Source organism: Portunus trituberculatus, chromosome 37 (assembly GCF_017591435.1).
Source record: "Portunus trituberculatus isolate SZX2019 chromosome 37, ASM1759143v1, whole genome shotgun sequence".
In the NCBI taxonomy this organism is placed as follows: Eukaryota; Metazoa; Arthropoda; class Malacostraca; order Decapoda; family Portunidae; genus Portunus; species Portunus trituberculatus.
The window spans coordinates 24180836-24204107 of record NC_059291.1 but is presented as its reverse complement, the minus strand read 5'-3'; the positions used below and the strand labels follow the sequence as shown (position 1 = coordinate 24204107).

Here is a 23272-nt window from a genome sequence, read left to right as displayed (position 1 = left end):
TTTTTCTCTGCATTTAAGACCAATTCCTGTCCAAAATGTCACCGAAATGTAATTTGGATCTTGGTGAAGAAGTGGGTAAGGGTGAACAAGCCAGGAAAAGTTTAATGTTGGAAACGAAGCTTGATATAGTCAAGAGAAAAGAACTTGGGGAAGGCTCGTCAGCTATAAGCCGTTCCCTGAATTTACCACAGTTGCTACTGTTTTGAGGAATGCTTCAAGTGTTAAGGAGGCAGCAGCTAATGCTTCAAGCCTGCAGGTAAAATTGCTGACAAAACATCGGGAACCCATTATGGATCGGATGGAGGGTTTACTTAAAATTTGGATAGACAGCCAAACACGCCAGCATGCCCCACTCTTGTTGAGCCTCATTTCAACCTTGAAGGTTGAGATGGATGTTTGTTTACTTTTTTCGATTGACTTTCATACTGAGCTGGAACGTATTCCTATCTAATATATGTTAAAACGGGTTTGGTTTACACTAATTTCAGTTTACAATAGCTTTTTGAGGAAGGCATTTCTAGTGTAAAACAAGGACTTACTGTATGGACATGCGTCATATCCTCGCCCGTGACCTCCTCTCCCTATTGTTTACATAACCTTATCCTGAAATAAAGGAGGAGGATTGTAGGGGACCCTCAGTCTATGTTTGTCAGGAGTGATGGATAGTTCTTGACCCCCCACTTCTCGTGGCCCCCCACCTTGCCAGCCGCCAGCTATGCCTGTGGTGCGGCATAGAAGGCCCACAGTTGTGACCACACCAGATGCTATTGCCATGAGTACAGCATCTGGAGATGAATATTCTGATGAGGAAGACATTGATGAGGTAGCACTCATATTCTGAGCCAGACACGGAGTCATCTGACGCTTCTTCTCAGCCCCCAGCCCACCACCACTGTGTCCTCCTCCTCCTCCACCTCCTCCTCCCACGCGTGATGTCCAGCGTGCTAGACGACGCCTCTTGCCTGCCCTCTGCCGCACGTGACCACAACAGCCTGCATTCACATGGACAGATGGTGATGGTTTTATTCCAAATGTGTATGATTTTTATAATGCATCGAGTGGAATTTCTGACACTAGTGGCATCACAGATGACTCCATTATCCCAGATTTTTTCAAGCTATTTGTGGACGATGCTGTCATAGATCTGATTGTTCGTGAAACTAATAAGTATTTTGCATGTTGGTTTTGGTACATTTAGTGGAAACTGCAGTCATTTTATTTCTTGTTCTCCAAAAAAAAAAAAAAAAAAAAAATTTTTGTTGTTCTATTGTAAAGAAAGCCAGTATTTTGTGTTGAATTTGATAATAATAGTATGTACATCAAGAAAACACTCTGAAAACGTATTTTATATTATTTGTGTGGGCATAATGTATACACAGGTGTGAAAAATAATTACCCTAGCACATTCTGGAGCAGTTCTGAGCAACTGCAGTTCAAATCAGGCAGAAAATTCTGTGTAATTTAGTGAGAACACCTGCATAAGTTGCGGCGGAAAATAACCACTCGCTATGATGACAATACTCAACAGCGCACAACGTACCACCAGAAAGCCAACTTCCCATCATTATTGCACCACTTTTCAGTGTGAGTAGAGACCTAAATTTTTTACAGTAGATGCGTAACACTCTATTATGCATGAAAATATTCTTTTTTTTTTCATTTTTGCAAACCTTGATTTTTCGGCCGTATTTGCGGCTCACAGACATGACCCAAAAACCTATTTGCACCCTGAAAGGGTTAAGCTGAGTATTACTGTATGTATATTTTTATAAATTTTTTCCAGGTCTTATATCCAGTTTCTCTATAGTGTTAGGGTGCCTCCAGATAGAGAACTTTGATTTTGGCATATGGGAACCCTTCTCCCGAGTGGATGCCCTTTCTAACCTCGGACTGTAGGCAGGATTCGAACCATTGTGCTTGAGGACCTGTGAGGCTCTCAAAGCACTCGCAATTTGTCCCACTGTCCCATGAAAACCCCATTATATATGTTAATTTAGACTTTTTTTTCAGAATGGACAATAAAGATGTTCTCTTCACTAAGAAGATGAGAATTGTTACAAGAGAAATTCATGGTGTTAGTGATGCACTGATAAATGCAAAAATTGGCTTTGGTAAGAAATACAAAATTATTTGTCTTGAGAGAGATTTTTTTGCCATAAACATAGTTTATTTATAGTATAAGAAAGATAAAACATTAAATTTGTTTAGTAATTATGATACACTAATTTGTAACATGCCTCCATAGCTATGTCTGCTGACCGCGTGTGGGCGGAAGGTCTGCTTGTGTTTTATGAGGTGTTCCTGTACCTGGAAGGCGCCCTGGACCGCTACTCCCACACCCTCATTGGGGAGGTGGATGTCCCTGGCATGAGGAGGAAAGAGGCATTTGAAAAGGTATCAAACAAATAAGTAATAACCAAAGTTTTATGTTAATGTAATACTAGATACATTTACTTTGAGGTGTTCCAATTCAGAACGTAAGGATCTTCTGTACTGGTTTCACGGTCTTTTGATGGAGTGCAATGTTCCAGAATGATGTGAATTCTTCATCCTCATGTTGAGAGAAAAAGGTATTCACTGACAGTTAAATAACATTGCAGGACTTAGCATATTATTTGGGCGCCAACTGGAAGGAAGGTTATACCCCCCGAGAAAGTGTCCAGCAGTATCTGAAGCACTTAGAGAAACTAGAGGAAGAGAATCCATACCTACTGCTGGCCTATGTCTATCACTTGTACATGGGCCTTCTATCTGGTGGTCAGATCCTGCGCCGCAAGAGAGCTCTTCTGCAAAAGCTCAAATTTTCAAGAAAGGTAATATTATTTTCCTTCATCTTTTTTCTATAATTTCATTGTTGTCTTTCTTCTCTTCTTCCTCTTCCTCTTCTTGTAAGTTGCGTATTTTTTTTCCAAAAAGTGTCTCAGAAATTGAGCTTGCATCTTACATGGCCAAAGATTAGCTTTGAGATAGTGGTTAGTTGTGTATGGCAACAGTGGCCCTTCAATCAAACACCAAACATCTTTTCACATCTAAACAAAATGTTGATTGCTTCTACACCACAAAAACCTTTTTTTTTTTTTTTCAAGATAGCAATATATAACAAGACATACTACTAATTCATATAAAGTAATACTATTTGGAAAAAACTACCTACCATATTTTATGGCTTACAAGACACACTTTTTTTTCCTAAAAAATACCCTGAAAATTACTAGTGCGTCTTCCAAGACGAATGTTGCATCGTAAGGCAACACCCAGCCTCAAGTGAGCTTGGACACCGATAGCGACCTGGATTTTTATGTTGAGTCATTACATTATGATGTTAGCTTAAGTACTATTTAATTCAGCCTTTTATATAATGTAAAGTCAGTACTTAAGTGTTACAAGTATTTCCAATACCATAATCCTTCCTGGAGCCTGCTCGACGTGTTTAGAAAATGGGCTGCTCCCTCGTCTCATAGCAACACACATACATGCACACGCAAGAGCGGAAGGAAGGAAGAACCTTTAAATTACAGACCGATATCACTAACTAGTGTAATATGCAAGATGTGTGAAAGAATAACAAAGAAACAATGGATCGAATTCCTTGAAGACAACAAATTAATATCAAATAGCCAATTTGGTTTTAGAAAAAGACGGTCTTGTGTAACTAATTTATTGAGTTTCTATTCTAGAATAGTTGATAGAGTACAAGAGAGAGAGGGATGGGTTGACTGTATTTATTTGGATTTAAAAAAGGCGTCTGACAAAGTGCCACATGCAAGATTACTATGGAAGTTAGAGGAGAAGGGTGGCTTAAAAGGAAGCACATTGAGATGGATAGAAAGTTATTTTAGGGGAGAGAAATAAGGCCGGTAGTTAAAGATATGAAGTCCAAGTGGAGAGTGCCACAGGGGTCAGTATTGGCACCAATACTTTTCCTCATTTATATTAACGACATGCCAGAAGGAGTGAATAGCTACATAAATCTGTTTGCAGATGATACAAAACTGTGCAGAGTTATAAAGCAAAAGGAGGATTGTGAAATACTGCAACAACACCTAAATAAGATCTGGGAATGGAGTAAGAAGTGGGAAATGGAATTCAATGTGAACAAAAGCCATGTCATGGAAATGGGAAAGAGTGAAAGACGACCTGTGGGAATCTATAAGATGGGAGATGGAGTAGAACTGGAGAAAGTTAAAAAGGAAAAGGACTTAGGAGTGACGATGGAAGAAAACAATCAACCAGTAAGCCATATTGATAGAATTTTTAGAGAAACATATAATTTGCTAAGGAATATTAGAGTAGCATTTCACTACATGGACAAAGAAATGATGAAGAAATTGATAAGTACTATAATAAGACCCAGATTGGAATATGCAGGAGTAGTGTGGACCCCTCATAAAAAGAAACACATAAGGAAATTGGAGAGGCTACAAAAATGGCTACAAGAATGGTTCCAGAATTTGAAGGGATGACATATGAGGAGAGACTAAAGGCTATGGATCTACCAACCCTGGAAAAAAGAAAGGAGAGAGGAGACCTGATACAAGTTTATAAATTGATCAACGGAATGGACCAAGTGGATAATGAGAAACTGATCCTGAGAGAAGAATATGACATCCGAAGCACAAGATCGCATAGTAAAAAGTTGAGAAAAGGAATATGTCTGAGAGATATTAAGAAATATAGTTTCCCGCAGAGATGTATTGAGACGTAGAACAGTTTAAATGAAGAAGTAGTGTCTGCAACGAGTGTGCATACTTTTAAAGTAAGATTGGATAAGTGTAGATATGGAGACATGAGCCCAGGCCCTGTAAAACTACAACTAGGTGAATACACATGAGACGCGGTCAAGGAAGGACGCAATACCGTCGCTCCCAAGAATCAGCTGATCTTCACTACCTTTGTTTGGGTTTGCAGTGGCCTGGGCGATTAGTGTGGACTCGTTTTTTTTTTTTCATGAATACAGTGTTACAAAATCATGAGTGAGAAAGAGATTCCATGTAAATGCAGGTATGAGACACGGGAAAGAATGAAAGCTGATGATGACTATGTTGGTGAGGGAGTAAGAGCATTTGAAGGCTTTGATACAGCTCATACTTCACTATTTGATAGAGTGTTGACTTTCGAACGTAAATTAGATAAATTGATAAAGGAGAGTATGGGAATGAAAGAGAATGAAGAACAGGATAAAGAGCTCCAGAAATTGAAAGAAAGGATAAAAAGAAAATGAAACTAGGCTAAGAACTGAAAATGAAGAATTAAAAGTGCAAATAGCTAACTACAAGAAATTGATGGAAGAAGGACTCGGTAAAGCCAAGAAAGAAAAAGAGAAGCTGAAAGATCTAGTTAACAAAGAAGAAGAAAGAGTACAAGACGTGATTAAAAAGAAGTACAGGCATGGAGAATCCAAGATAAGAAAGACAAGCAATCATTTCAGGAAGTATTTCAAGAACAGTTAAAAGAAAGAAATGAAAATATGACAAACAAAATGATAGGAGTCCTCAAGAAAAAAGAAAATTTAGTAAGAGAAATTGCAGAAAAAAAGTGTTATTATTTTTGGACTGAAAGAAAAAATGTTAAATATAGACCAAGAAGGGAAAAAGACGAAATGAAATCAGTAAAAGACCTACTAAAACATCTAAATGACGAGGATAGACAGAACTTAGAAGAGGAAGTAGAAGAAATCCATAGAATGGGACCATATCAAGAAGGAACAGTGAGACCAATTAAGATATTACTAAAATCACAAGCAGCAGCAGAAGTACTATATAGAAAAACAAAACTCAGAGAAACAGAAGGTTGCAAAGATATATATATATATATATATATATATATATATATATATATATATATATATATATATATATATATATATATATATAAATAGAAACGAGGAGGAAAGGAAGAGACACAATGAACTGGTGGCAGAAGCAAGAGAAAAAATAATGAAAGGTCAGAGGAGGAGAAGAAGGCATTTTTGGAGAATTATAGGAGACAGGATAAGGAAATGGTATATAAAAGAGAAGGAAGAGAAAAAATGGAGCAAGTTTAACTAAAATGATAAGAACAAGAGATTAAAAATGATGTATACAAACATAGATGGGATTTTATCTAGTAAATTAGAATTAAGAGATTACATAAAGAAAGAAGAACCAGATATTGTATGCCTGGTGGAAACAAAGTTAAATGAGGCAATAAAATAGACATAGATAAAAGGTATAATATATGGAGGAGAGACAGAGTGCGTAGAGGAGGAGGAGGAGTCATGATGATGTTAAGGAAGGAGATAGTGGTAAATCAAGTCGAGTTTGGGGAAGGAAAATCGGAAATACTGTATATTAAGATACATATTAATAAAAAGGAGTTAACAATCATTGGAACATATGTGCCACCTAAAACAAACTCATGGACTAACCAAGAATATAAAGACATGATAAATGACACAATAAGGAGTCTTACAAAAATCATTAAAGAAAGGAGAAAAGTGATATTGGTAGGAGATTTCAACTTTAAGGAGGTGGACTGGGAAAATTATGAAAGTGGTATGGGGGAAGATGCCTGGGGAGATAGATTCCTGAACCTAATGATAGATAATTTGATGGTCCAAAGAGTAAAGGAATAGATTCCTGAAATGGTTATATAAGAAGGAAAGGAAGATAGAGATGAATCATACAAAGGAGACCGATTGAATTACAGAAAGGCTGATATTAAGAACCTCCAGAGCTATTTTAAAACGTAAACTGGGAGGAGATGGAAAACTCAGAAACGGTTCAAGAGAAATATAACTTATTTTTGGAAATATACAAAACAGGAGTCAGGGAATATGTCCCGAAATATAGACCTAAAGAAGGAAAGAAAGATTGGTTTAATGCAAGATGTGCTAGGGCAAAGGAGAAACGAGATGGAGCATGGAAAAGGTAGAGAAGAAACAGAAATCCAGAAAATAAGGAAAACTTCAAAACAGCAAGAAATGAATATGCTAAGGTGAGAAAGGAAGAAGAAAGGAACTATGAAAAGGACATTGTCGAAAAATGCAAGGAACAACCAAAATTGTTCTACAGATTCATAAATGGAAAAATAAGACAAAAGAAACAATAGAAAGGTTAAAAGGAGAGAACGGAATGCTGGAAGACCCAAAAAGTATGGCAGAACTGTTAAATAGTAAATTTCATGAGGTCTTTACTAAGGAATCCAAATCTGAAAGACCACAGGGTAATAGAGGGACAGTCTATATGAAAGAGATTAAAGTAACCAAGCTTGAAATAAAAGAGTTAATGAAGGAACTGGATGAAGAGAAGGCAATGGGATCGGATGAAGTCTCGGGCAGAATACTGATAGAATGTAGGGAAGAACCAGCAAGTCCTATATACATCATAAAATGCTCAATAGAAAATGGAACAGTACCAGTAGAATGGAAAAGAGCTGAGGTGGTTCCCATATATAAGAGCGGAAGGAAGGAAGAACCTTTAAATTACAGACCGGTATCACTAACTAGTGTAATATGTAAGATGTGTGAAAGAATAATAAAGAAACAATGGATCGAGTTTCTTGAAGACAACAAATTAATAACAAATAGTCAATTTGGTTTTAGAAAAAGAAGGTCGTGTGTAACTAATTTATTGAGTTTCTATTCTAGAATAGTTGATAGAGTACAAGAGAGAGAAGGATGGGTTGACTATTTATTTGGATTTAAAAAAGGTGTTTGACAAAGTGCCACATGCAAGATTACTATGGAAGTTAGAGGAGAAGGGTGGCTTAAAAGAAAGCACATTGAGATGGATAGAAAATTAAATCCCTGTTAGAACTCACAACTTTATTGAGAAGAATTAACACAATGGTTCGGACACTAAGAATTCAGAACTGTTCCGAAGCAGGTATTTCAAAACTGATTCAGATGAAGCTTGAAACAAATAAGAAACATTTCCCTCCTTTTAAATGTTACAATAACTCATACCCAAACATTGATGCAAGAAACACCTACAACCCAGAAATTATACAAAGGAAACGTTTATTAATAATCCCTAATAGATTGGAACATGCTAGGGTTACAAACATTTCTAAACAGCTATTTACACTGAAATCTTTCCACAGGTTTTACAGTTCTGCCAGATCTCATAGTCACTAATGTGTTAGGTGATGAAAGAGGTGGATCTATTGTACTCTTATTTGATGTATTGTGTGTAGGAGTGGGAATGGGTGTTTTGGCTGTGTTATCTGTTTGCTGTGGTGATTCACTTTTTGTGGCGTTTGTTTCGTGTGTGTTGTCTGTGTTTGGTTGAGTGGACATAGTTGCCTTGGCCGAGGAGTTCGGCTCAGCTACATGGGAATGAGTTGACGCTGGCCGTTTGCGTAGGTGTTGCCTGTTCCTTCTCAATTCTCGACCATCCTTGGTTTTTATCACATACGAATGGTTGTTTATTTTTCGATCCACTGTACCCTGGCGCCATTCTTTCTCCCCAGGAGTGAGCGGTTGCAATCTCACATTATCACCAATGTTCAACTGCTCTAAAGTATTTCTGCCTGCGTACCGCTGAGCTATTTTCCTACGCAATTCCTCCTTCACTCTTCTTTCGTCGATGTTGTGAAATGTCCGTAATTTACTAGGTGGTGTAGGGAGTAATGCTTTTGTTCCTCTCCCAAATATTGTCTCATTGGGGCTGCATCCGCTGTCCTCACTTGGGGTGTTTCTCCAGTTCAACAGGCCAAGGTATGGATCATCCTCAGCAGCCGCGGATTTTCTCATGATCCGTTTTGCAGTCTTGACTGCAGCCTCAGCTGCACCATTTGCCTTGCTGTTGCCAGGACTACTTGTTTCATGACCAAAATTCCAAGCCCTTGCAAATTTGGTGAACTCTGTTGAAGTGAACTGACTGCCGTTATCACTCATGAGGACATCGGGTATGCCGTGTCGTGCGAAATGATGCTTGATTTTCCGAATTACCGTGCTTGATGAAGTGTCTAGCAAATAATCTAGCTCAAAGAATTTACTGTAATAATCCACAGTCACTAAATATGTCCTGCCTGCCCACGTGAAGATGTCAGTCCCGACTTTCTGCCATGGATGGCTGGGAACCTCATGCAAGTGCAAAGGCTCAGCTGCCTGTTTGTCAGCGTAAGTTGCACATACACCACAAGTTTTGACAAACTGCCGTATCTCTGCTGACATTCCTGGCCAGAAAACTAGTTCGCACGCCCGTCTTAAGTACGCATTGACACCGAGATGACCTGCGTGCACTTTCCCTTTGATGTCTCGGCGAAGGGCTGCAGGTATGACGACACGTTCTCCACGATAGATCACACCTTCTTGCATGGACAGCTCATCTTTGTAGCTAAAGTAGGGAAGAACACACATGGGTAGTGATGCTTTTTCACTGGGCCAACCTTTCAGTATCACCTCCCCTAGTTTCACCATCATGTCATCCCTCATAGTCTCGACTCTTATGCTGTCCTAACGATCAGGCTTGATAGGCAAGAAGGTCACATTGCTCACTCTGACTACCTCTTCTCGGGAGTCAGAGCATACTGGTGCACGAGAGAGTGTCTGCCACGGGTATATCCTTACCTGGCTTGTAAGATAAGGTGTAGTTGTAGTCCTGGGTGCATAGTAACATGTCCTGTAGACGTCTCGGAGCCTTTGAGAGGGGTTTCAGAGATATAGCTACCAGAGGTTTGTGATCAGTTACCACTTGCGTACTTCTCCCGTAGGTAAAGTGGTGGAATTTCCCAAGTCCATACTGCACAGTGAGCATTTCCTTTTCTATTTGTGCATACCTTCTTTCAGTGTCAGAAAGAGAACGGCTGGCATACGCGATGGGCTTCCCACACTGCCATAACGCTGCGCCGAGACCATACTCACTGAATCTGTTTCAAGCATCAGTTCAAGTTTCGGGTCGTAGAACCCAACCACAGGGAATTTAGTGATCGTTTCCTTCATTTGCTGAAAGGCTTTTTGATGGGTTACATTCCACAACCACTTAACATCCTTTTTCAATAGGTTGTGCAATGACTGCATCACCTCAGCTGCTTTTGGAACGGACTTTGTGACGTAGTTCACAAGTCCCAGAAATCTACGCAGCTCTTCTATCCCCCTTGGTGGCTCAATATCATTGATAGCTTTCACTTTTCCTGGGTCCACTTTTAATCCTTCTTTACCAACTCTGTGTCCCATAAATGTAACTTCATTGTCTCTCAGTTCTAGTTTTTCTTTGTTCAGCTTTATACCGAGTTTCTTACACCTTTCTAGAAGACCTCTTAAATTGCTGTCATGCTCACACACTTTTCCCATGAATTATCAAGTCATCAGCAATGCATAGCACACCTGGTAGGTCTCTCACAGCTTCCAGTAGTCTCTTATGAAATATTTCTGCAGATACTGACAAGCCAAATGGTAACATCTTGAACTTGAACCTCCCAAAGCAGGCTTGAAAGGTAGTGAGATTACTGGACTCCTCATCCAGTCTTACGTGCCAGTATCCAGAGGAGAGATCAGCTTTACTAAATACAGTTGAGTGCCGGAGCTCATGCAGGAGTGTCTTCTAGTATCGGCAACACATAACGTTCCTGTAGCAAAGCTTTATTTAGTTCTCTTGGATCAATGCACACTCGCAGGCTTCCGTTCTCCTTAACCCCTTCGCCACAAGGGCGGCCCCCCCCGCGCCCCACTCAGTGTACAAGCTGAAACCTGTCGCGCGCACTGCCACTACGCACTCAATTAACTCATGTTTTCACTCATTTTCTATGGTCATATTTCTTTATTTTTATGTTCAACAGATAGTAGACACCTCATTGAAGGTTATGGTAGGCTTCGTTTGTTTGTGTTAGGTTCGGTTGCCTCACATTGGTAGCATATATTTAGGTTACGTTTACGTATGTAAAAAAATATTTTATGGCCTGAATATTTCTGACATACGCTTCATTGATGTCTCTACTATATGCTGAGCAAAATAAAAATGGTCAATATATATATATATATATATATATATATATATATATATATATATATATATATATATATATATATATATAAATACAAGGTGCAAACCCACTTGAATGGATGGAAGCGTGGGTTGCTGCTTGCCCGCCCTGCACACCACCCGCATCTCCCATTACACCACCAAGTACACCACCAGTGTCGCCTCACACCTTTACCCCAATTACGTAATTAGATTATGTTCTTTGCTCAACAATATTGATAATAACAATAATAATGTAATAATACCGTATTGTATTACCAATAGGCTATGTACTAATTTACAAAATAATAATAATATATATTATAATGCATAATTATTATTATTATTATTATTATTATTATTGTTATTATCATCATTATTATTATTATTATTATTGTACTCACATTCACATGGGCGATGTTGGGCTTGAGTGGCTTGGTGGGGAGGGGAGAGGGGGAGGATTGGTGGGTGCCAGTGCTACTGGGACCCGCCTGTGTCTCCCATGGCTTGGGCTTGGGCCCACCCCTGGTCAACCACAGGCTCTACGTCATCGCCTATGTCATCATCTGTGTCATAATCACAGTCACTCTCACAACTATCATCACTATCCTCACTATCCCCTGGCACATATTCCAGGTCAGAGTCTGATGCTTGGTCAGACATGGCAAGTTAGTAGGGCAAAAAACACTATGGCAGTAAAATCCTCCATACGTGTGCTCACTAAAGCAAAAACAATACTGAATGCTTAGCAGGACATAATGAGTGGCTAATGAGCGATGACGTGTCATATGGCGTCACACCTATCTCAATGCCCATTGGCTAGACGGGTATTGTAGGTGGAATCATGCATGACTCACGTACATCCCAGGGTAGCATGCAAGCCAAAGAAACAAAGAAACAAAATAATACAAGCATATACTTGCCCCTATACGATTGTAAGGCGCGATATCGTACACGCGTACGAGGGCCCATACCTCGTACACGCGTAAGAGCTTGTATTTAAAGGGTTAAGGGTTGTTACCACCTGACTCACCCATGGAGTGGGCTCGTCTAGTTCCTGGATGACTCCCAAGGACTGAAGTCTCTTCAGTTCCTCTCTCAGTTTCAGTCTGACAGCAATAGGTATCCTCCTCGTTGGCATGACTGTTGGCTTGATGTCAGGGTTGGTGCGAAGATGCTGAACACTGGGTAAGGCACCCAGTTCTTTGTTGAATACTTGTCCATATTCTTCGGAGATATATGATACTCTCTCAAAATTAGCCTCTTCAACTGTAACAAGTCCCATTGCTTCACTAGCACTGAGTCCAAGGATAGGTACATGATCACCATCATATACCTGAAATTCATCCGAATACTTCTTTCCATTCCTTGGGTTCCGCACAGTAGTCCTGCAAGTTCCAAGGGTGTTGAGCTGGGAGTCGTTCCACATTTGAAGCACGCGTATTGGGCTTAATTTCATCCGCATGACACACTGGCAGCAGGTTGACAGAGGCACCTGGGTCAACCTGAAAAACCACATCACTACCAGCGACTTTCATTCTGCATTTTATCAGTTTCGTATGGCTGGAAGCAACCATGCCTATCCACTCTTCCTCGGAGGAGAACGAATCACTTTCAGTTGCATGTGGATCACTTTCAATCGTGTGAACTTTGGACATTTTACTTTTGATGTTTTCAGTTTACTTTTTGCTGTACACTTGCGTGCAAAATGGTTCAATCTGCTACATTTCCTATATGTCTGTCCATAAGCCGGGCACAGGTCCTTTTTCATTACATGAAGATAACCACAGTATTTGCACTTAAGTTCACCTTTACCAGCGAACACTTTCTTCGAAGCACCGCTCGACACGTGAAGCACCTTGTCTGGCTTTAACTCCCTGTTATATATGTCTCAGCAGTTTCAGTAGCTTTGCTTATCAAGAGTCAAATTCCGTATCTTCAGCAATTCTTGTCTAGTAGCAGAGTCTCTCATGCCAATCACAATTTTGCCATGCAGAATAGAGTCTAGATAATTGTTACAAAAATTGCACAACTTCACTAGTACTCGGAGGTCACTAAAAATTTTCAAAGCTCTCCCCCTCCTCTTGGCACCGTCGATTGAAGACAAAACGTTCATATGTCTCATTCGCTTCACCCACTGCATGCGACTCCAGCTTGGCCAGGATCTCAGCAGCGTTCTGATATCATCAGGCGTGTCGAAGTGGAATCCTTCATAGATCCGCATAGCGTCGTCACCCAAGTTGTTCTCCAGCAAAGCAACTTGGTACTCAATGAGACTTCTTGGCTAGATCAGAGAGGACGCTCAAGTTGTTCCACCTTCTCTTGAACAATCTCCAATTTGTAGCAGGGCTGGAACCAAATAGGAGCAGAGGAGGATGGTCTATCTTGGGAGCACAGTTATCAGGCATCCTGAGCAGAGGGAGCAGGAGCAGAGACTGGAGCTGGAGTAGGGACTGGAGCAGAAGGTTTCTATCAGCAGTCAGACAGCCAGTGCATGTTGTTCAGGCGGCGCAGAGCACTATCCCACCGCTGCCACCATGTTGCGTTATGTAAGTTATAGTAATACTTGAGCGGTAGGGAAAGGCATGGCTGCTGCAGTGTCCCTGTTAGAACTCACAACTTTATTGAGAAGAATTAACACAATGGTTCGGACACTAAGAATTCAGAACTGTTCCGAAGCAGGTATTTCAAAACTGATTCAGACGAAGCTGTAAACAAATATGAAACAGAGACTAAAGGCTATGGATCTGCCAACCCTGGAACAAAGAAGGGAGAGAGGAGATCTGATACAAGTTTATAAATTGACCAATGGAATGGATCAAGTGGATAATGAGAAACTGATCCTGAGAGAAGAATATGACATTTGAAGCATAGTAAAAAGATCGCATAGTAAAAAGCTGAGAAAAGGAAGATGTCTGAGAGATGTTAAAAAATATAGTTTCCCGCAAAGATGTCGAGTGTGCATACTTTTAAAGTAAGATTGGATAAGTGTAGATATGGAGACGGGGCCACACGAGCATAAAGCCCAGGCCCTGTAAAACTACAACTAGGTAGATACAACTAGGTAAATACATGCCAGGTGCCTTTATACCTTTATTAACCCTTATGTTCCGGCGATCGTATATGAACGATTGCATCAGTGCGTCCGTAGCGACGGTGATCGTTCCCGTAATCAAGAATTTTCGTGTCTCATGTTTGAGCTCCAAGTGCGGTTTCTTGAGTCAGATGGCGAGTGGAAGTATCTGGCTTCTTTTTCCACCTGTAGTGTTGCCACTAGCTCTGTATATTAGGAGTAATGAAGCTATTCTCCCATTCTGAGGGCGACACTTGGCAACCCCAGCGACCCACCACAGTACCACAGTACAAGTCCAGCACACTGCACCCCAAGCCAAGTAATCAGTAAGAATGCACAGCCATGAAACGATCGCCTGCAATTACAAACATGTCGAAACCACTTGTCACTATCACTTAGCACTAACATAACTATACACGTGAACATAACACTCATCAATCATCACAGCAAAGTATCTCTAGCACATACATAACACTCATCAATCATCACAGCAAAGTATCCCTAGCGCGTAACACAGATAACTAATTAACATAATAACAAACAATTAAATCTTACCGTCGGCCGATGAATTCTCTCCTATCCATCACCCGGCTTGTACCACACCCAACTCTGGCCACCACGGCTGTGTCCCACCAAAACCAAGAGGCGACTGTGTCTTTGTACTGCACCGCATCGCCGACCAAACCTACTTATAGAACATATAAACCCGAATCGAAACAGCAAACAAAACCATTCAAATCCTTCCAACACTAAACAGTACCAACCTTAATTCATAATTTTACCAGTATAAATGAGAACAACTCAACTATCATGTTAATGATACAATACCTACATGTTATTTGCTTGAAACTTTATATGAGAAGGGGTGAAAGAATACTCTCTCTCTCTCTCTCTCTCTCTCTCTCTCTCTCTCTCTCTCTCTCTCTCTCTCTCTCTCTCTCTCTCTCTCTCATTGGAAGTGTACAATTTCTCTTCCAAGATGAGAGAGAGAGAGAGAGAGTGTGTGTGTGTGTGTGTTTGCGCGGTGTCATCGCTCACCGAGCTGTTTCTGCTTGACGGATCACACAGCGGGCGGAGGAGGAATCCTTGATAAGGCAATAACTAAACTTTCAGAGTTCATCATTGTATTCAGAATAACAAAAGAAAATAATTATTAGTATTCAAACAGTTTTCTGGCTATTTCTAGGTTTACCATTTTTACCTATCATGGGATATTGGAAAATAGTTTAATCACCAGAACATAAGGGTTGATAGAACATCCAAATGGCTTACTTGTTCAAGTGAGTCAAAATTCCACTTGTGAATTATATTCACATTGATAAAGCCTGTGAAGCATGATTGCAAAATATAATAAATACGAACTGCAGCACTGACTCGTTCGGTTTCGGCGATTGGCGGATTCAGTTATTTTAATAACCTAAGTTATTCAGCCTCCTAAATTTCCGAAACTTTGGAATTTCCGAATGACAAACCTCCGAAATTGAGAACAAGTGATCACGTAATGTAAACAATACGTCCAATATGTGCCATCGCCAGCCACTAAAGCAAGAAGAAGAGATGGACTGCTTCACTGTGTGTTCGTATTTACCTATGGTGTTTTTATTTACATAGTTGTAAATTTGTGGTGAGTGCTCCAGCAAATTTGTAATAAGTACTGAAACAATAGTGTCTTGCAGACTCCTTGCTTCATGTGTTTTTGTGTTCAGTGGTGAATGTGTTCTTGCATGAGAATGACTTTTTTTTTCTTAGAAATTTCCTTCAAATATTAGGGTGCATCTTCAAGATGCAGTGTCTTGCAAGCCGTAAAATACAGTAAGTGACAATGCTTACATTGTATGTACTTAGCAAAACAATCTGCAGTTAGTTATAGACCAAACTTGATGACACGTGTAAGATTCACTGTTCCTTAGCATGGTACTATTATTCCTTAATCCTAATGCTTTGAAAATGTACGTCAATATTAGAACTTGAATTACATGGAGAATGGTCGAAAAGAAATGTGATGTGCAAACTTTCTTACCCTTTTGGGCTCTGACAGTGTCATTGCTGACACTATATTTGTTTATATTTCAGAGAATGCTTGGTCTAAGGACCAGTGTTGGTAGGTGCCAGCAAATATTAATGTTATCAAATGTAAAGTGTTGGGATTTGATAAAGATCTGAACACATATGGAAGGGAGCATTTCAAATGCACTTCATATTTAGAGCATAAACCCACTTCTTTATCCTTTTTTTTTTCAATGCTAGGTTGTACTGATCTTATAAGCCATCAAATATGGTATGTAATTGTGAACATATAATTTTCAGGAGTCTATGGAGGGTCTTGCTGTCACTGAAATAGAAGGTTCTGTTAGCAAGATGAAGAAAGAAATGGCAGATGCTATGAATCACATCGCTGAGGCCGTGGATGAGGACTTACGACAGAGGTTGCTGGAGGAGAGCAAGATGGTGTTTGTGTTGAATAATAACATGGTGCACTCCATAGAGGGTGCTGGTGCTGTGGTGACCTTCAAGATTATCAAGTTTGGGATCTGTGGAGCTGTAGCAGTGTTGCTCTTTACGTACATTAGGAAGTTTTGGGTTGGTTAGGGTGTACGCTCAACTGTATTCTCTTAGTTTTCATTGTGTTTGAACATTTAGATCTGTAGATTAGTCTCTGGGGTGGATATAGAAAGTGTTTTAACCATAAACCATGTACCACAATAATAATTCATGTTCCAAGTTTATTTTTCCGAGTCAGAAAATATTTTACAACAAACCCTCTACCACAGTTGTGATTCATGTCATAAGATTTTTTTCTTAGAGAGAAAACATTTTTATCACAAACCATTCACCACAGTTACAGGTGTTCTTAATGCAACCTCCAATTTTTCTCAAGATCATATTTTATTTATTCATTTATCTAGTATCCCTTTACCAAACTGAGATCCTCTTTAAAATAAGGTATTCAAGACCAGATATCACTTCATCTTCATGCACAATGAAAGATACAAATTGTTTGTTTTTTCAAGAGTAAAGAATTTGCACCGTGTTTGGTTTCATAATTTTATTGAGAGTATGGTACAGTATTTTTTACTTTTTTTATTTATTTATTTATTTTTTTTTTTCAATTGTCCAAAATACAAGATAGAAGTTTAGCCCTACACTTAAACTTTGTTCCTGTTATTGTTGATTCTCATTATTGCTGTATTGTGAGAATCATCATGTTAGCAGTATTACAAGCATACACTCCCTGAAAATGGATTGTATTTTAAAGTGGGACAATATTGGTGGAGCTAACATGCCTAGGAATTTAGCCAGTATTCCTTACACAAATCAAACTTTCTGCATTGGTGAACTGCCAGTTTGTAAATATGTATAGTATTTCATTCATGTATATTATGTAAATGCAACATTAAATCAATATTTGTATTGTAATGCAATTTAGTATTGCAGTTCTGCAGTATTAGTATTACTTCATTAGTAATAAAAAAATAAATAAATAAATAAAAAAAATGGTGTGGCATTGATCTTTTCCCAGCAGCAGCAGATGACCCAAAGATTGATAAGCAGGCAACATTTCCATAAGACAGTGGAACACCCATTAAGGCTACCTTTTACAGTGATTGCACAAACAGTTCAGCTCACAAGAAATGAGACAATGTAATCATCGGGTGTTGTGTGCTTTATTCAGTTAAGATGAGTAGGGAGGCGGCATGTACTGTCATTGTCCTTGCTATGGAGAGCATAGAACCAAAGAAGGAAGGTGTGGATGAAAAACTAGCTTAAAGAAGGGCATGAATTCATCCAAGACAGCTTTTGTACAGAACTTGTAAACCCATTTGTAGACTATAAGAAATTTACTTAGTATGGACAAGGAAATGCTCAGTGATATGCTGGATATGGTTATACCTAACCTAATCTTAATCAGTATTACTCATTAGAAAGTAGCTTTCTTTCTTTATTTATGTACGTATTTTCTATAGTATGTATTTTGTAATTTGTGTAATTCTAGTTTCTCTTTGATAGTCTATACATATCTACCAAAAATAAATCAATAATAATCGTAATAGCACAAACATGAAGGCGGGCTTTTCTAACGCTTATCTTTATTTGTTTCAGCGAAGGAAAAAAGTGTTAATGAGTAAAGAGAAAAGAAAAAGTAGATTTGAAGATTCAGTAATTGCAACATCAGTGCTAATACTATAGGTCAGTGGCTCCCAAGCTTTTCCTAAACAAGTACCACTTAGAGGTCCCAGGCAATCCTTGTGTACCACCTGGTTCCAGAAAAAAAATTCAATTCCAGCAAATATCAATTTATCCACAAGTAGAACACGTATGAACTGACAGCTCAGTTTGTTGGGAGGAATGCATCTGTTTCTTTTCCACCAGCTGATCAATGCCAGATTATCTTGTGTAAGGCAATAGTAATTTTTCTGATAAATGAATTGATTTAATTTAACAAAAAATGGTATGATCCCAGAAGTGCTCTTTTACCATCTAGAAGGCTCATTGTAACATACCAGAATTACATCCCTGCCCAGTTTTACTTCTGGGTAGTTCCAGACTAGGGATAAGTGTAGTTTAGGATGATAGTTTTACCCTACGGTTGAAACTGGTCTAGCCCAATTTTCATACCCCTTACACCAGAATTCATCCATACCAGATTGAGCTGGGGTAGTTCTAGACTAGGCCAGATTGATTTTTTGGTAATTCTAGACAAGGCCAAGGTTACCTTCATGGTAAATGTAGTCTCCTAGGATAGTTTTACCCCATGGGTAAAACAGGTACAGCCCATTTTTTAGCTCCCCTAGGGCAGAATTCTCTGCTACAAGGTTGACACTGGGATGGTTCTAGATTCTAGAACTTATAGATTTCAATAAAAGTGTCAACTGGTGCAGCCATATCATTATATAAGTATACCAAAAATGACAGGAATGGACAAGGAGACAGGACACAGAGAGCTTAGCTCGGGCCCTGTAATACACAAATAGGTAAATACACACACACACACACACACACACACACACACACAGGAAAGGGAGGTCATGTGTAACGCATCTACTGAGCTTTTATTCGAGAGTGGTTGACAAAATACAAGAGAGAGAGGGATGGATAGACTGTATATTTGGATTTGAAAAAAGCTTTTGACAAGGTACCTCACATGAGACTGCTATGGAAATTAGAGATTTATGGAGGACTGAAGGGAAAATTGTTAAAATGGATGGAAAACTATTTGAGATGGAGGGAGATGAGAACGGTAATAAGAGATGCAAAGCCGGACTAGTTGGTGGTGGAGAGTGGAGTCTCACAATGTTCAGTGCTGGCACCAATACTTTTCCTTGTCTATATTAATGATATGCCAGAGGGAGTAAACAGTTATATTAATTTGTTTGCAGATGATGCGAAATTGTGTAGGTGTGTGAAGAGTGAAGAAGATTGTGAAATTTTACAGGCAGATCTAGATAGGATTTGGGAGTGGAGTAAGAGGTGGGAGATGGAATTTAATCTGAGCAAAAGTCATGTAATGGAGATGGGGAAGAGTGGAAGACGGCCAAGAGGGTTATATAAGATGGGTGAAGGAGTAGTGTTGAAAAAGGTGGAAAAGGAAAAGGATTTGGGAGTGATAATACAAGACCATGGACAGTTTGAGGCTCATATTGACAAGATGTTTGGAGAAATATATAATTTGATTAGAAATATTGGATTAGCCTTTCATTATATAGATAAAGATGTGATAAAGAAATTAATTACTACTGTAATTAGACCAAGATTGGAATATGCTGGGGTGGTTTGGTCCCCTTATAAAAAGAAGCATATAAAGAAGTTGGAGAGATTGCAGAGAATGGCAACAAAAATAGTTCCGGAATTGGCAGAAATCACCTATATTATTTGGTCTCTCAGGGTTGCCAGATTTCCTTAGTGGAATTATCGTATTTTTCCTCAAAATTATCGTTTTTCCTTCAATTTATCGTACACTTATATCGTTTTTTTGCCTAAATTATCGCATGTATTTTTACTACTAGAATTACACATGCTGAAATGCTAAAGTAATTTCATTTAGACTGATGATTATAATAAGGTGAAAACTTGAAAAAATAGTGAAGTCATGAACATTTATTATGGTTAAACATTGACATTTCTCTTAGAAATAAGATAAAAAAATCAAGAAAGCATAACAAAAATTATAAGCGTTATGCTTTAAACTTTAGGGAAAATACAAATAATGGAAATGAAAGAATTATCATCATCATCATCATCATAATAAAATTCCATACGCTGCACCTCCATCTCTGCTGCTATTCTAAGTATATTGTCATTTCCTCTTCTCCTCACATGACCAAACCACCTCAATCTTCATTAAGTGTACATACAAAGAATTAGGCTACTAAAATATTATTGTGTTGTATCATCCAACTGTACATTATCATATAACAGCTTACTGTTTCTTACCCGATTTAGCATGTCTTTAGATGGTGTAAATTTATCACATGATTCTTCACTTTTGACACACTCTGCTGACAACAAAGCACCATTTACAGTATCAGTGTTTAACTTGCATCTGATTTTTGTCTTGAACAAATTGATTTTGCTAAACACTCTTTCGCACTCTGCATTGGAGTGGGGTAAGCAAAGTACTGAAAGGGCAAAATCTGATAGCTCTACAATACATACCTTTTTCCGTTTGTGCGAAGTTCCAGGAGTTTCCCTGCCACTGTTGTCACTGTCACTGTCACTCATGATGAATATGTAACTAAGAATGATGGAAGTCACACTGTCACAGTGATCGAGTTAATGATAGAGCGTGACGACTGACGATCGTGACTGTGTGGCAGTGTGACAGCAGGTGCGAGCAGCGTGGTGGAGCCGATAGCCGCTGGGCGCAGACTAACGAACAGTGTTGCCAGGTTCCCAACCCATTTTTTCTGTAGCTTTGCCATTAAAATATCTTGAGATTCCGGAAAAATTCTGTAGACTATGCACACACACACACACACACACACACACACACACACACACACACACACATATATATATATATATATATATATATATATATATATATATATATATATATATATATATATATATATATATATATATATATATTCAGTCCCACCCACTTCACCTCTCTGTCTATCTCACTCTTCCATTTCCTTGCATCCCATTCAGTTCCTACCCTGCCTCCTCTTGTCACGATCCATTCACGCTCACTTTGATTCCTCCCAGCCATTCTCATCCCCCATACCACTTGTAAACCACTCCTCTCTGTCATTCTCATGCACCTCTTCCTCCACTGACTCCCACTTTCATTCCACAGGTACACCTTCCTCACTATTCTTTCCTCATCCATTCTTTCCAGCCTGACCTTGTATCTAAGTGTGGCTTTAACTAGTCTTTCCCTAAAGGTGCTCCATCCCATATCCCCTCTCAAAGCTTCTACTGCTGTGTACCTTGGAGCATTCAGTGCCATTCTACCTATTCTATTTTGTCCCACTTCTAGCTTGTCAATTTCACTTTCATTCCATGCAATCACATCCATACCATACATTATGCTGGGCACCGCCACACTCTTCCACACCTCTCTCAGCACATCATATTTGCTTGCTCTCATTCTTGCTGCACTCCCCAATCGTCCTACCCACTGATTCACTAAACCTAACTTTTCATTCTTTGTCTTTTCACACCCACTTGGACTCACCCACATCCCCAAGTACTTATATTCTCGTGCCTGATTCATCTCATTCTCTCCAATTTTCCATACTGCATTGCTTTCATCCTCAGACCTATTCACTATCATCACCTTACTTTTCTCACTACTAAACCTAACTCCAAAGTCTCTCCCATATCCATCCACAACATCTAGCATTCTCTGCAACTCAACTGCTGACTCACTCATGACCACCACATCATCTGCATAAAGGAGCACACCTATCTTCTCATTTCCCACTCTTACTCCTGCATTCATTCTTCTCAATCTGGCTGCTAACTCCTGTGTATACAAACTGAAAAGGGTTGGTGACAGAATACATCCTTGCCTAACTCCTCTCTCACTTTTCACCCAGTCTGTCTCTATATTTCCTAGTCTGTATTTAGCTTTGGTGTCAACATACACTATGCACTATGTTGATTATTTTTTTCACTCAACCCAATCTTTCCTAAGACTCTGACTAACATTTCTCTATCCACCCTATCATAAGCTTTTTCTATATCCAAAAAACCTAAATACAATTTGCCTCCCTCCTTTCTTTTTTTCTCAGTCGTTTCATTTACCATAAACAAGTTATCCTCAGCTCTCCTGTCCACACGGAAAACATTCTGTTCCTCACCTAACACTCCAGCTCGCTCAATCCATTTACACAATCTCTCATTCAGCACTCCACTAAATACTTTACCTACTGTGTTTAATAATGCAATCGGCCTATAGTTCTTCAGTTCATTCTTACTATTGTGTCCTCCCTTATGTAACAGTCACCCTGCATTCATTCCAGATTCTTGGTACCCTCTCTTCCTCCCACACCTGGTTAAACACCTCAGTCATCCTGTCAGTAACAACCTCCCCACCATTTTTATACATCTCATATGGTATCCCGTCTAAACCTGCTGCCTTCCCATTCTTCTGCCTTTTCACACATCTCTCTACCTCCTCCTTGCTGATTCTCTCATTCATTTCATCTGCATTCTTCATCTCCAGTCACACATCCTTCTCTCACACCAAACACTTCACCTACACCACCCACCTCTTCCCAGAACTGTCTAATTGCCTCCCTAATCTCATTCTTCTCTGTTATAACTTCCCATTCACTTTCAGACTCTCCACACCAACATTCTCTGACATATTCTCACCTCTCATGAACTTGTACCATTCACGGCCACCTTCCATGCCTTTCTCTCTTAAAGATTCAATCACACTCCTTTCACACTTCACTTTAGCTTTCATTATCATTCGCCTTGTGAGTCTCTGTTGTTTCACATATTCTTCCCATGCATTCAGGTACTCATTCTCTGCCTCATCGCTTTCATGTCTCTTTTTTCTCAACCATCTACACTGTCTACTCATTCTCTTTCGCTCCTTCCTGGCCTCTCTGATTTCACTGTTCCACCATGGTTTGCATACTCTCTTTCTCCTACCTACTCTCACATACCCTATCTGATTCTCGGCAGCACTCCGCACATTCTCAACCAGTCTCTCATTCAGGTGCTCCACATCATGTACCCTTACATCATCATCCCACCTTCTCTCACTCAGATCTACCTGAAAGTTCTCCCACCTTAC

At 39.4% G+C, this 23272-nt stretch overlaps 2 protein-coding genes across 2 annotated transcripts in view; one reads left to right on the top strand and one right to left on the bottom strand.

Moving 5' to 3' along the window:
• Positions 1-17511, top strand: part of LOC123514285 (heme oxygenase 1-like) — a 56498-nt gene extending 38987 nt beyond the window's left edge. The window contains exons 4-7 of the mRNA XM_045272094.1: positions 2011-2111; positions 2246-2394; positions 2601-2813; positions 16324-17511. Coding sequence (XP_045128029.1) covers positions 2011-2111; positions 2246-2394; positions 2601-2813; positions 16324-16605 — 745 coding nt within the window. The 3' untranslated portion in view covers positions 16606-17511. The remainder of the gene's footprint in view (positions 1-2010; positions 2112-2245; positions 2395-2600; positions 2814-16323) is intronic.
• Positions 1-20898, bottom strand: part of LOC123514284 — a 67997-nt gene extending 47099 nt beyond the window's left edge. The window contains exon 1 of the mRNA XM_045272093.1: positions 20671-20898. The gene's annotated coding sequence lies outside the window, so the exon portion shown is untranslated. The remainder of the gene's footprint in view (positions 1-20670) is intronic.
• Positions 20899-23272: the final 2374 nt, after the last annotated feature.